The sequence below is a fragment of the Garra rufa genome, chromosome 25 (genome assembly GCF_049309525.1).
Source record: "Garra rufa chromosome 25, GarRuf1.0, whole genome shotgun sequence".
Lineage (NCBI taxonomy): Eukaryota > Metazoa > Chordata > Actinopteri > Cypriniformes > Cyprinidae > Garra > Garra rufa.
In genome coordinates, this window is record NC_133385.1 from 32,592,182 (window position 1) to 32,607,043 (window position 14,862).

The 14,862-nt window shown below is 46.9% G+C and overlaps 1 protein-coding gene across 4 annotated transcripts in view; it reads right to left on the reverse strand.

Moving 5' to 3' along the window:
- Positions 1 to 14,797, reverse strand: part of ces2b (carboxylesterase 2b) — a 66,197-nt gene extending 51,400 nt beyond the window's left edge. For all 4 annotated transcript variants that reach the window (XM_073831407.1, XM_073831409.1, XM_073831408.1 and 1 more), the window contains exon 1: positions 14,665 to 14,797. In XM_073831407.1, coding sequence (XP_073687508.1) covers positions 14,665 to 14,746 — 82 coding nt within the window. In that variant the 5' untranslated portion in view covers positions 14,747 to 14,797. The remainder of the gene's footprint in view (positions 1 to 14,664) is intronic.
- Between the last annotated feature and the right edge of the window lie 65 nt (positions 14,798 to 14,862).

Consider the following 14,862-nt stretch of genomic DNA (forward strand, 5'->3'; position numbering starts at 1 on the left):
ATCGTGCCCTAATTTTTTATGTGTGTTCCCATTCCAAATGCCATAAAAGTCAATGAATTTGGTACTGTTCTGATGAAGCTGTGATTTTTTGAAAAATTCTAAACCGAAAATGTTTTGGTCAAAAGTGACCGAATAGAGGTGTGTATATTAATGTGTGTGTGTGTGTGTGTGTGTGTGTGAATGGGTGTGTTTATGAATAGGTGTGTTTTAGAGTGTCACCCCTTCACTGCTGTGTACTTTTTTTCAGTATTGTGGAGGATTTGTAGATTGTACACACAAAAATTCTCTGAATATTTGTATTTTTTGTCGATTTCCCATTCATTTCCTATGGTCGGTCATTTTAGACCGAAGAGCACAAGTGTGACTATTTTTTTTACGACCACTTAGCCTGCTTGAATCATGCCCTCAATTTTTTTTTTTTGTGTTAACATTCCAAATGGCATAAAAGTCACCGAGTTTCATATCATTCCGATTAAGCTGTGATTTTTAAAAATTCAAAACAGAAAATTTTTCGGTCAGAAGTGACCGAAGAGCACCAGAGGGTTAAAGTCATTTTTATATTGACAGATTTACTATTCATTTTCAGATAAACTAGCATAGAAATGGAAAAGAGCAGCTTGTTGTCCTTCAAATGTCAGAGTAGACTTTTTATGACAAGCTTAACTATCCAATTAGGAGTAAAATTATATATTGTCAAAATTTGCTGACAAAATGAACACTGATTAACACACACAATTATGTCAAAATGCTCGGTTTTGGCTTGTTACCTCGTAAACAGTCTTAAATGAGTTATAAAGTTGTAAATAACCATAAAGAGTTTGGAGAAAATTGGATGTGTCAGATCCACGTAATGTGCATTAGGTTTTAAAGAGACTGCGCTGCTTTTAAAGTGAAACCTGATATTGAAGTAAATCAAAGAACAATTTGATATTTCAGAGCCTAAAAATAAGAAATAATAGCTTTCAATGAAACTGTAATGTTAAATGGCTAGAATTAATAGGTAAAACTGAGGAAAAATTTTCCTCAGAAAAACACAAACGAAGATTTTTAACGAAAAACCGGTGCAGTCTGTCAGCCAAATAATGGACATGGATGGGCACCAAACCTTTAAAAGTATAAAAAAACATGCACAGACAAATCCAAATGACACCCTGCGACTCGTGACGATACATTGATGTCCTAAGACACGAAACGATCGGTTTTGCGAGAAACTGAACAGTATTTAGATCATTTTTTACCTTTGATACATCACGAGCTGCAGGGTGTAATTTGGATTTGTCTGTGCATGTTTTTTTTTTTTACTTTTAAAGGTTTGGTGCCCATCCACTTCCATTATTTGGCTGACAGACTGCACCGGTTTTCGTCAAAAATCTTCGTTTGTGTTCTGCTGAGAAAATAAAGTCACATACATCTTGGAAGTCATGGGGGTAAGCAGATACACATCAAATTTTCATTTTTGGGTGAACTATCCCTTTAATTTGTATTTGGGTTATACAAGCTGTACTTCATCTGAAACTATTTAATACATTTTCATACAAATTATTTTTATTTTATATTTAATTTATTTTAATTTACAATACCAGTCAAAAGTTTTTAACCCGTAAGATTTTTTTTTGTTTGTTAAAGTAATCTCTTCTGCTCACTAAGCCTGCATTCATTTGATCCAAAATACAGCAAAAGCAGTCATAATGTGAAATATGTTTGCTATTTAAAATAACTGCTTTCCATTAGAATATATTTTAAAATGGAATTTATTCCTGAGAATAAAGCTAAATTTAGAGCATCATTACTCCAGTCTTTAGTGTCACATGATCCTACAGAAATCATTCTAATATTCTGATTTGCTGCTCCAGAAACACTTTTACTCTTCTTCTTATTATCAATATGTAAAACAGTTGAGTTCATTTTTTTCAGATTCTTTGAAAGATCCAAAGATCAGCATTTATCTAAAATAAAAATTGGGGTCTACGTGAACTGTTGTGGGCTTGCGAAAGACTTGTTCCTTGAAAGGCTTGTTCTGAGACACTGCTGGTGATTTATGGGGATTTAAAAAAGGGAGTGGATGGTGTTTTATCATTATAGGGTGGTTGTGTACACACTGCCAACACACATTTATAATCCAACACTATATAAAAGTGAATTTTGCATAATAGGTGCCCTTTAATGGATTGTGTTTCATATACACACCCTTAACTGTGTTTTTTAAAACAAAACCTGATCGACATGTGCACTTTCACCGCATTACCATTTAGTAATAATTAACATTTTGCAGATTCTGCTACTTTTGACGTTAACCCTATATATATTATACATGCTACACTGAAGCTACTTTATAATGTTTTACACTAATTGCTTTGTTTGTTTTATTTGTGATGCATGCATTATAACCTCGTATATATCCTATTTGATTTATGCATAGCCTGTTAACTGATTATTTCTCACAAACACGCCCCTCACAGTGTTTTTTTAAGCAAAATCCGATGGACACACCTACAGTATGCACTTTCGCCTCATAACAGACTCATTTACCTGCGTTCTGACAGCTTCTCCACAGTGTGCATGTCTATGTTAAAACGTACTCGGTTACTAACGTAACCTCTGTTCTCTCTAGAGAGGGAACGAGTACTGCGTAAGTATCTTACGCTAGGGGAAAATCCTTTTCTGCGAGATATTGAAGCCAAAAATTATCCTTAATTTTGAAATAATGTAAAGCGCGTTGCAGCAGCATACAGACATAGGCGAAACAGCTTGCGCGCCTATTGGCTGCTCTGCGGCAACTGCAGCAGCCTATTAGAGCGAGGCCTGACGCGACGCCAGATCCAATGGGGGCATTTCGCGCCCTTTGCGTCGCTTCGCGCCCTTTTCGTAGCTTCCCGCCTAAAAGGGCGTGGTCCAGACCTATAAAGATCGCTCGTAGGCAGCTATTATCTGGTTTTTCATCATCGAAGCAACCAGAGCGTGCGCATGCACGGCAAGATACGCAGTACTCGTTCCCTCTCTAGAGAGAACAGAGGTTACGTTAGTAACCGAGTACGTTCTCTTACGAGAGGTCTCTCGTACTGCGTAAGTATCTTACGCTAGGGGACCCAGTGTAAAACGCCATGCATGCTGAGATCTGACACCAAAGACCCAAGGGCGAAAGCCCGGGGTTCATACAGTTCATAATCACCTATAGAACTCACAGGGAGTCCGGGGAAGAGGGAGGGGCAACGCCGCACTCTTCCACATAGTGCAGCGTCACTCAGACGCTAAGTAAACATACATACAGGGCGGGGTTACGGCCTGAGCTGACGTAAGAATAAGGGTCTTCACACAGTTTGCCCAGACACATCTCGTGCTATTACTTTCATTGTCGACCCTAGAGCTGCGCTCAGTAGACGCAGCATTCCGAGCTGATAACATCAGGTCAGACAACACTGAACATCTAGACTGACAGCAATCTGGCCTGTAAGGCGGGAACCTCCAGCTTAAATAAGCATTAAGTTTAAAGTTACATTAACATGCTTTACCTTTAGTCAGCATTTCAGAGTTCTAATGTGTTCCAGGAATATGCATTTCGTATGTGTTTGTATTTAGGTCATGGTCACTTTAAGATCGCGCTGTGCTAATGTCCTATTACGCGATCCATAGTTGGGAAGTAAATACTCACGCACTTCATGTGCGTTTCAGCGGTTTTCTCGAGTTTATTTTCATGGCGCTTCATCGCATCTGTCTACTTCTCATGTCTGACGTAGCATCGTCGGTATGTATACTTTGTTTTGTGAGATTATTATGGAAGTATTATCCGTTATTTTTGACAATAATTGTAAATTTGTAGAGTGTAATCTGCCGATGGTTTGAACTCACGTCGGCTATGCATATGCTGGCTCTCTCGTGTTCGTTTGTTACGAGCTGCACGGTAAAGGTGCTATAATGACCAGAATGTAGTTCTCATGTATTTCTTTATTAGTGTTAAAATGAGTACAAACAAAATGCAACAGTAATTGTGCAAATTAGACTTTATTTATGTGTAATTTGTCATTGCTCTTGTGTGTGTTGCAGTTTCACTATTTTCCTTAACTCCAATAAACCTGTGGAACTGAGAATTAATCTTCAGAGTCTTGGTGTGGGGAAAAAGTTTAGCTGGCCGTCAGGATATTAAGTTAACATATCGAGGATGGCACAGTGAAACGACGGCTATCAAGCAAACGAGATAAAGCAGAGCAAGTTAGAAGCTAGCCGACATGTCGTCGTCACAAGCATTCAGTGGACGATCAACGGACCATACTCTACAGTCAAGTGCTACTGCAGCAGCGCGCGCCACCGATCTACAGGCTAGAGAGGAGAGTTTGCATGAAAATACAGCAACACAGGAGAACCCATACAGTGCATCGTTAAGGACACGCTCGCAAGTATGTTGTTCAGTGAGATCCAGTTCATCGTCAGCGGGGTCTGCAGCAGTCAGAGCAAGAGCGAGAGCCGAAGCAGCAAAGGCACGCCTATGCTATGCTGAAGAGGAAGCTAATCTGAGGCTACAACAAGCTAAATTGGAAGTGTCTATAGAAATGCTAAAACATAAAAAAGAGGCTGCTGCAGCCATTGCAGAAGCAGAGGCACTTGAAGCTGCTGCTGATATAAAGAGCGAGAAGCATAGTTGTGACCTGAACAAAGACTCTGTTCCTTTAGAAGCCTCACAACGCACAAGGCAGTATGTGCTTGATCAACTAAAAGAAAGGGATTCAGAACTTAAGTCATGTGATAACGGTGACACACGAGCAAAAACAGCGCCGGTCCTTAACCACAACGTGTCACCTCCACCACTAAAGCCTGAAGCCTGTCCCTTCTATCCACAACAGAACAATACTGCTACACATCATCTCATCTCACAGCAGCCTTACATCAGCACATACGAGGACAGCCACAAGCCATTCAACAGGACGCCTGGAGATGTTAGTCTACCTCACATCAAATCCAGTGGTGAGCATGCTTCTCTAGTACACCACTTCAGAATACAAAATCACCACACCCAGCCTCCTCCCGCACACCATGCCATACCGCCAGACTACAATGATGGCAGCTCATACATAAATGAAGGCGGCTCACACATAAATGACTTTGTCAGGTATCTAGCCCGCCGTGAGCTTGTAGCTACAGGCTTGCTTCAATTCAATGACAAACCCCAAAACTACAGAGCATGGAAGCGTTCCTTTTTGACTGCCATCAGAGGCCTTAGCCTGGAACCTAGCGAGGAGATGGATCTTCTGCTAAAGTGGCTCGGTAAGGAGTCAGCAGAGCATATTGAGCAGATAAGAGCAATACACATCAATCGTCCAGAAGCAGGACTGGCAATGGCTTGGGAAAGGCTCGAGCAAACATATGGCTCAGCTGAAGCAATAGAAAATGCTCTGTTCAAACGCATTGACAGCTTTCCGAAAATAGTAAACCGAGATGGATCTAACCTGACAAAGCTGGGTGATCTGCTAATGGAACTGCAGGCCGCTAAGGCTGAAGGGGACTTACCAGGCCTGGCTTTCCTGGACACGTCGAGAGGCGTCAACCCAATTGTACAGAAACTCCCGCCTCGTCTCCAGGACAAGTGGGTGATAGCTGGTGCATCCTACAAGCGTCAAAACCATGTGAGCTATCCTCCCTTTGGCTTCTTTGCCGATTTTGTCAGCGAGCAGGCTCGCATCGCAAATGACCCAAGCTTCAGCCTCATCGGCAACACAGACATGGCCCCCAGGACAGAGAAGACAGTGTGGAAGCCCAACAGACAGCGGGAAGTCTCCGTCCACAAGACAGAGGTGTCACCCAGAGCACCATCTGACACGGGCGAGCCTCCAACAAAATCCGACGAAGGCGACAAACTGTGTCTGTTGCATAAAAAGCCACACCCTCTCCGTAAGTGCCGGGCATTCAGAGAGAAGCCCATTGATGAGCGCAAGACACTCCTCAAAGAAAACAATGTGTGCTTTAAATGTCTTTCTTCCTCGTCTCACATTGCAAAGAACTGCAAAGTCAATGTCCAGTGTTTTGAATGTAAGAGCGACAGACACAACACAGCGCTTCACCCTGGAGCTGCACCCTGGCAGCAGAGGGCTGGCCCTACTGCTGAGCACGGCGGGGAGGAGGATGAAGCTTCACCGCAGTCTCAGGTCACCAACAAATGCACGAAAGTCTGCGGAGGGGAACTCACAGACCGCTCCTGCTCAAAAATATGCCTCGTAAAAGTCTTCCCAGCTGGTCACAGAGAAAAAGCTGTGAAACTGTATGCGATCATGGACGAGCAGAGCAACAGGTCACTGGTTCGCTCACAGTTCTTCGACATGTTCAACGACCAAAGTCCAAGCGCTCCTTACACACTGAGAACATGTGCCGGAGTGAAATCATCAGCAGGCAGAAGGGCCAGTGGCTATGAAGTGGAGTCTTTGGATGGAACTGTTCGCGTCTCGTTGCCAAGCCTCATTGAATGTAACGATATACCGAACAACAGAGAGGAGATTCCAACCCACGAAGTAGCTCTTCATCATGCTCATCTAAGGTCAGTGGCACACCTCATCCCTGACATTGACCCGCAAGCCCCCATTATGCTTCTCTTAGGACGAGACATTATTAGAGTGCATAAAGTCCGCAAACAGGTCAATGGCCCTCACAACCTGCCTTACGCACAGAAGTTAGACCTGGGGTGGGTCATTGTTGGAAATGTGTGCCTAGGTAATGTTCATAGGCCACTGACGATTAGCACGTTCCATACAAACACCACAGAGCTGCAACGGCCCACTCTCTTTGATGCGTGCCCCAACGTGTTCCATGTGAAGGAGAGGTTCAGCAACACCCAGGCCACCAGTGAGCCTCCAGCGTATCCTGAGGACCAGCCTATCTGTGAAACCGACCACCTTGGATGCACAGTGTTCAGGCGGACCAGGGATGACAACCAGGTGGCTCCCTCCATTCAAGATACAATGTTCATGGAGATAATGGATGAAGGACTACAAAAAGACCCAAACAACAGTTGGGTGGCTCCATTACCCTTCAAGAGCCCACGCCCACGGCTCCCAGACAACAGGCCACAGGCGCTGAGGCGTCTCATGTCTCTCAAGCGTAACTTTGAGAAAAAGCCTGAGATGAGAGACCACTTTCTCGCCTTCATGGGCAACATGTTTCGGAACGGTCATGCAGAGTTAGCACCCCCTCTCAGTTCAGATGAAGAAAGGTGGTACTTGCCAACGTTCGGGGTGTATCATCCGAAAAAACCTAAGAAAATCCGTGTGGTATTCGATTCCAGTGCCCAGTGCAACGGCGTATCACTCAACAACGTGCTGTTAACGGGTCCTGACCTGAATAACACACTACTGGGAGTGCTGATTCGGTTCAGAAGAGAGGCCATCGCCGTCACAGCCGACATAGAACAGATGTTCTATTGCTTCCGGGTAAGAGAGAAAGACCGTGACTTCTTACGCTTTCTCTGGTTCCAGGACAATGACCTCTCCAAAGCCATCGTGGATTACCGGATGAACGTCCACGTCTTCGGCAATAGCCCTTCACCTGCAGTGGCTATTCATGGTCTGCACAAGTCTGTTCAAGGCAGTGAGTTCCACGTTGACCCAGATGTGCAGCACTTCGTGTTGCATGACTTCTATGTCGATGATGGGTTGAAGTCTCTGCCCACAGTTCAAGCTGCTATCAGCCTGTTAAAAAGGACACAGGATGTGCTCTCCAGGTCGAATCTGAGACTTCACAAGATTGCAGCGAACAACAAAGAGGTCATGGACGCCTTTCCATCCAGTGACCATGCGAGTGACCTCAAAGACCTTGACCTCGACACAGACGTGCTGCCGTTGCAGCGCAGCCTCGGGCTTGACTGGAATCTCAAGACAGACTGTTTCCTTTTTAATGTCTCCAGTGAGACCAAGCCCTACACCCGGCGGGGTATCTTATCCACAATCAATAGCCTCTACGACCCACTTGGATTTGTTGCGCCCGTCACAATCCAAGGCAAGGCTATCCTACGAGAGCTCACAGTGGAGAACGGTGACTGGGATGCACCCTTACCTCCAGCCATGGAAGATGCCTGGACGTCATGGAGAGCCTCTCTGTCTGAGCTCGCTGAGCTTTCCATCCCAAGGCGCTACACGGAAACCTCACCGTCAGCAGCGGTAAGAAGAGAACTGTGTGTGTTCTGTGATGCGTCAGTCAAAGCTATCGGTGCTGTGTGCTACCTGAAAGTGACAGACAGTAATGGCAACAACCAGATTGGATTTGTAATGGGCAAAGCCAAGCTGGCCCCCTGCCCTGAACACACAGTGCCAAGACTTGAACTCTGTGCAGCAGTGCTTGCTGTTGAGTTAGCAGACCTGGTCTCAGCGGAACTAGACCTACAGCTTGATGCAGTAACCTACTTCTCAGACAGTAAAGTAGTCTTGGGCTATATTTGCAATGAGACCAGGCGCTTTTATGTCTATGTGAGCAACCGGGTGTTACGCATCCGAAGATCCTGCCGACCAGACCAGTGGCGCTACGTGCCAACAGACCTGAACCCTGCAGATCACGCAACGCGTTCCGTCCCTGCTGGCCAACTGAAACACACCAACTGGCTGAGTGGGCCCAAATTTCTCTCCAAGTCGGAGCCCAGCATTTCTGCATGCCCTTATGACCTTGTTGACCCGAGCACAGATCCAGACATCCGCCCTCTGGTGTCCGCCTTAAGCACTAAAGCCTCAAACAAGCAACTGGATTCACAACGCTTTGCTAAGTTCTCTACCTGGAAGTCATTAACTCGTGCAGTCACTCGCCTCGTTCACATAGCCTGTCATTTCAAGACAGCTAACAGAGAGAACAGAGTATGCAAGGGCTGGCATTACTGCAAAGCTGAATTCACAGTTGAGGAATCAGAGAAAGCGTCAACTGTAATCATCCAAGCAGTTCAACAGGAAGTCTACAGCCAAGAGATAAAGTGCATTCTAAAACAGGAAAGGATGCCAAAAACAAGTCCTCTCAGAAATCTGGACTCGTTCATTGACACACACGGCTTTCTCAGAGTTGGAGGCCGTCTTCATCATTCAAGTCTCGCTCAGGGTGAAAAGACTCCCCTGATTATTCCTGGCCAGCATCACATCGCCACTTTGCTCATCAGACACCACCACGAGCAAATTCATCATCAAGGCCGTCACTTTACTGAGGGGGCGGTCCGTTCAGCTGGTCTTTGGATAGTCGGAGGGAAGAAAAGAGTAAGCAGCATTATCCACCAATGCATAACATGCAGAAGGCTCAGAGCTCCGCTCAGCATCCAGAAAATGGCTAACCTGCCAGCTGATCGTCTCTCAACAGATCCTCCGTTCTCCAGCGTGGGTCTTGATGTGTTTGGCCCATGGAACGTCTCCTCACGCAAGACCAGAGGCGGCTTCGCTCAAAGTAAAAGGTGGGCGGTGATCTTTACATGCATGAGTATAAGAGCTGTGCACATTGAAGTCATAGAATCTCTCGACACTTCTAGCTTCATCAATGCGCTACGGCGCTTCCTTTCAATACGTGGGCCGGTCAAATACATTCGTTCCGACCGCGGCACAAACTTCATTGGTGCCTGTAAGGAACTGAAGATAGCCTCAAACATTGACAGCACTGCTGTAAAGACTTACCTCACAGACAAGGGTTGCATCTGGTCCTTTAATCCCCCACATGCATCCCATTGGGGTGGATCATGGGAGAGAATGATAGGGCTGGCTAGGAGGATTCTGGACGCAATGTTCCTCCAGCTGAAAGACAAGCTCACCCACGAAGTGCTGGTGACTTTCATGGCAGAAGTTGCAGCGATCATCAACGCCAGGCCACTTGTTCCAGTGACCATGGACCCTGATGACTCGTTCATACTTACACCAGCTGCTCTTCTCACACAAAAGACGAACATTGTGCCTGCTCCTGCTGGTGAGTTTGGAGTTGCAGACCTCTACAAGTCCCAGTGGCGGCAGGTTCAGCACCTGTCCAACACCTTCTGGGACCGCTGGAGGAAACAATTCCTCCCAACACTGCAGGCCCGCAAAAAATGGCAGTCCACTCAGCCAAACATTCAGTCTGGAAGCGTTGTTCTCCTTAAGAACATTCAAGCACCTAGGAATGAATGGCCTCTTGGACTGATTACTCAGGCCTTCCCTAGCAAAGATGGGAAAGTGCGCCAGGTTGAGGTGAAGATCATCAAACCAGGCGGGACTAGCCTCTTTCTCAGGCCAGTCAATGAAATAGTTCTCCTTCTACCTCCAGAGGCACAGTAATGGACTGTTTAAAAAAAAAAAATGGACTGTGCATGGACTGTGGGGTGACGTGTGGCCACGTCAAGCGGGGAGTGTTTTGTTATGAGTAAGAAAACTTAAATAAGCATTAAGTTTAAAGTTACATTAACATGCTTTACCTTTAGTCAGCATTTCAGAGTTCTAATGTGTTCCAGGAATATGCATTTCGTATGTGTTTGTATTTAGGTCATGGTCACTTTAAGATCGCGCTGTGCTAATGTCCTATTACGCGATCCATAGTTGGGAAGTAAATACTCACGCACTTCATGTGCGTTTCAGCGGTTTTCTCGAGTTTATTTTCATGGCGCTTCATCGCATCTGTCTACTTCTCATGTCTGACGTAGCATCGTCGGTATGTATACTTTGTTTTGTGAGATTATTATGGAAGTATTATCCGTTATTTTTGACAATAATTGTAAATTTGTAGAGTGTAATCTGCCGATGGTTTGAACTCACGTCGGCTATGCATATGCTGGCTCTCTCGTGTTCGTTTGTTACGAGCTGCACGGTAAAGGTGCTATAATGACCAGAATGTAGTTCTCATGTATTTCTTTATTAGTGTTAAAATGAGTACAAACAAAATGCAACAGTAATTGTGCAAATTAGACTTTATTTATGTGTAATTTGTCATTGCTCTTGTGTGTGTTGCAGTTTCACTATTTTCCTTAACTCCAATAAACCTGTGGAACTGAGAATTAATCTTCAGAGTCTTGGTGTGGGGAAAAAGTTTAGCTGGCCGTCAGGATATTAAGTTAACATATCGAGGATGGCACACTTATAAATGTAGACGGAGAGGCCCAGCCCGCTGCCGTACAAATATCTTGCAAGGCAATCCCACTCGACCAAGCCCACGATGAGGCCACGCCCCTCGTGGAATGTGCTCTGACACCCAGCGGGCACTGCATGCCCTTGGAAGTATATGCCAACGCAATAGCATCAACTATCCATCTGGATAAGCTCTGTTTCGACGCGGCCAGTCCCTTGGGACGCCCGTAAAACGAAACAAAAAGCTGCTCTGTCTGTCTAAAAGCAGACGAGCGAGACACGTAAGCTCGTAATGCCCTGACTGGGCATAGGAGGCTCGCGTCCGTTTCCTCATCATTGACCGGTAGGGCTGACAGCGCGATGACCTGTGCCCTAAACGGTGTGTTGAGTGATTTTGGAACGTAACCATGTTTGGGTTTGAGTATGACTTTAGAGTCATTAGGTCCAAATTCCATGCACGTCGCGCTCACAGAGAGTGCGTGCAAATCCCCTATGCGCTTCACTGAAGCGAGAGCCAGCAGAAACACAGTCTTAAGAGACAGGCATTTTAAATCAATCGTCTGCAGAGGCTCGAATGGTCCACCTTTCATGGCCTCTAGTACCACAGAAAGGTCCCATACGGGGACTGAGGGAGGTCTGGGGGGATTTAGTCTTCTAGCTCCCCTCAGGAAGCGAATAACTAAATCGTTCCTTCCTATTGACTGACCTAGCGTTGTGCTCGAAAACGCTGTTATGGCCGCCACATAGACTTTGAGCGTGGACGGGGTTCTGCCCTTGTCCAGCAGCTCTTGTAGAAAGGAAAGCACCTCCATCACACCACAGTTAGTGGGTGACGAGCCGCGAGCTGCGCACCAGCCCGAAAACACTGACCATTTTGAGGAATAGAGCCGTCTCGTAGAAGGGGCTCTAGCCTGCGTGATCGTGTTTAATACTCCTTTAGGGAGTTCATCATATATTCGCTGGTGGCCCAGACATGAAGGGACCACAGCTCTGGGTGAGGATGCCAAATCGAGCCGCTGGCCTGAGAGAGAAGGTCTCTCCTCACTGGTATCGGCCACGGGGCAGTGCTCGTCAGCTGCATCAGCGCTGGGAACCAGGGCTGGTTTTCCCAAAACGGCGCTATCAGCAGTATTGAACATCCTTTTTCCCTGACCCTCTCTATCACCTGAGGTAGGAGAGAGACGGGGGGAAAAGCATAGAGATGACGGCGGGGCCATTCGTGGGCCAGCGCGTCTCTGCTTTTTGAGTAAAATTCCAGACAGTGAGCGTTGTTCGGAGACGCAAACAGGTCTACTTCCGCTCTGCCGAATTTTTTCCACAGTAGTTGTACTGTCTGTGGGTGTAGAGACCATTCGCCTGCTGGAACATTGTTCCTGGACAGTCTGTCTGGCCCTATGTTTAGAAGCCCCGGCACATGCGCTGCTTTCAGCGAGCGCAGGTTGCGCTGAGCCCATACCAGGAGGCGTTCTGCAAGTCTGTATAGGTTTTTGGACCTGAGACCGCCCTGGCGATTTATATAGGAAACCACTGACATGTTGTCCGAGCGGACTAGTACATGGTTTCCTTTTATTTGGGGACAGAAGCGCATCAGCGCGTTCTGTATACTGCCAGCATTTCGAGGCAGTTGATATGCAGGAGCTTTTCCCGTTCTGACCACTGGCCAAAAGACGGTCTGCCCTCGAGCAGAGCCCCCCATCCCGAGGTGGACGCGTCCGTAGACACCACTTTTATTTTCGAGGAAGTCCCCAGGCTTACACCTAACTGGTACCAGTCGATTGCTCTCCACGGTTTCAGGGCTGTGACACATTTCTGATTGACCGTGATACGAAGCCGACCGGACGCCCACGCTTGACGCGGGGCGCGCGCTTTCAGCCAAAACTGCAGTGAGCGCATACATAGCAGACCCAGCTGCAGAACTGATTACGCTGAGGCCATGAGACCCAGCATTTTCTGAAATTTTTTGAGCGGGACAGACGCGCCGCAGCGGAACGAGCCCGCTGTGCGCTGAATGTCTGCTGCGCGCTGTGGTGACAGCCGCGCTATCATTGACAGCGAGTCCAATTCTGTGCCCAGGAAGGTAGTTTTCTGACTGGGGGACAGGGAGCTCTTCGCCCAATTGACTCTGAGACCCAAATTCTCGAGGTGATCGAGTAACATGGTCGTATGCTGTACAAGCACTGAGCGAGACTGCGCTAGAATCAGCCAATCGTCCAAATAGTTCAGTATGCGCACGCCTTTCAGTCTGAGAGGAGCGAACGCTGCGTCCATGCACTTCGTAAATGTACGGGGTGCCTGGGACAAACCGAACGGCAGGACTGTGTACTGATATGCCTGGCCCTTGAAGGCGAATCTCAAAAATCGCCTGTGACGTGACGCTATCTGTATTTGAAAATACGCGTCTTTCAGATCCACTGACACGAACCAGTCTCCTTGGCGAACTTGCGCGAGGATTTTTCTGGTCGTGAGCATCCTGAACCGAGGCTTCACCAACGCTTTGTTCAGTTGCCTTAGATCTAATATGGGTCTGTGACCACCGTCTTTTTTCGGTACCAGGAAATATCTGCTGTACAGCCCCCCTTCGCTTTGAGCTTGAGAAAGGGGCTCTATGACCCCTTTGCTCAATAGTTTCGCCACTTCGGATCGAAGCAGGTGTGCTGCTTCTGTCTGCATTGTGGTCTCGACGCGCTCTGTATAGCGGCGCGGGCGTCGGTGAAACTGTAGCGAATAGCCTCCTTTTATAATGTCCAGCACCCATTTCGTCCGGAACAGAGGCTGACGAGGTCGATGAAGCAGGCGGGCGAACCGGCGAGCTTTGTCGGCTGGGGGAAGTGTCCGGGGCCCGCTGGGCACGGCACTTTTTAAGGCGCTACACCGCGGCGGGCGGGGGAGCAGTCTCAGTGAAGAAGGCAAGGCAAGTCCTCAGAGTCACCATTGGCATCTGCACGAGCCGTATGAAGGCATCTTTAAAAAGGCGCTTTGCTCTTTTTAGAGAAACAGTGTGTATCGCAGCGGCGACACACACTGTAGATTATAAAGGATATAGGCGCCGGAAAGCGCAGCAGGAAGGCACGGAAGGCGGCGTGGCCAGCAGCTTCAGTGGCTCGTCCCGCTGAGATGCTTGCAGTCAAACAGCGGCTTCTTATCCGGCTCCAGCGATGCGTGTGCTTCGCTTGAAGGATGAAAAATCAGATAATAGCTGCCTACAAGCGATCTTTATAGGTCTAGACCACGCCCTTTTAGGCGGGAAGCTACAAAAAGGGCGCGAAGCGACGCAAAGGGCGCGAAATGCCCCCATTGGATCTGGCGTCGCATCAGGCCTCGCTCTAATAGGCTGCTGCAGTTGCCGCAGAGCAGCCAATAGGCGCGCAAGCTGTTTCGCCTATGTCTTTATGCTGCTGCAACGCGCTTTACATTATTTCAAAATTAAGGATAATTTTTGGCTTCAATATCTCGCAGAAAAGGATTTTCCCCTAGCGTAAGATACTTACGCAGTACGAGAGACCTCTCGTAAGAGAACACAACTGCTTCAAAACTCGAGTTAATGCAGTTTTCTGGCGTACATAAGAAAGTTTTTTTGACATTTAGCGCACTGTTGTGCAACTAAACGCTCTCATTACGAGACATTAACTTGACTTACCATCCTCAGCTTTCACCGTGTTTTGTAGGCTGAACTGGATCAGGATGCAGAGTGAAAGCACGACAGAGGCTCTCATAGTCATGCAGTGTTCAGTCCCACAGCAGAATGAGCGTTCACAACTGTTCTGCACACTGTCATCAACACAACTGCGTAATCTGGCCACACTTTGAACTTTGCTATGGGAACTGAGGTTGCCAG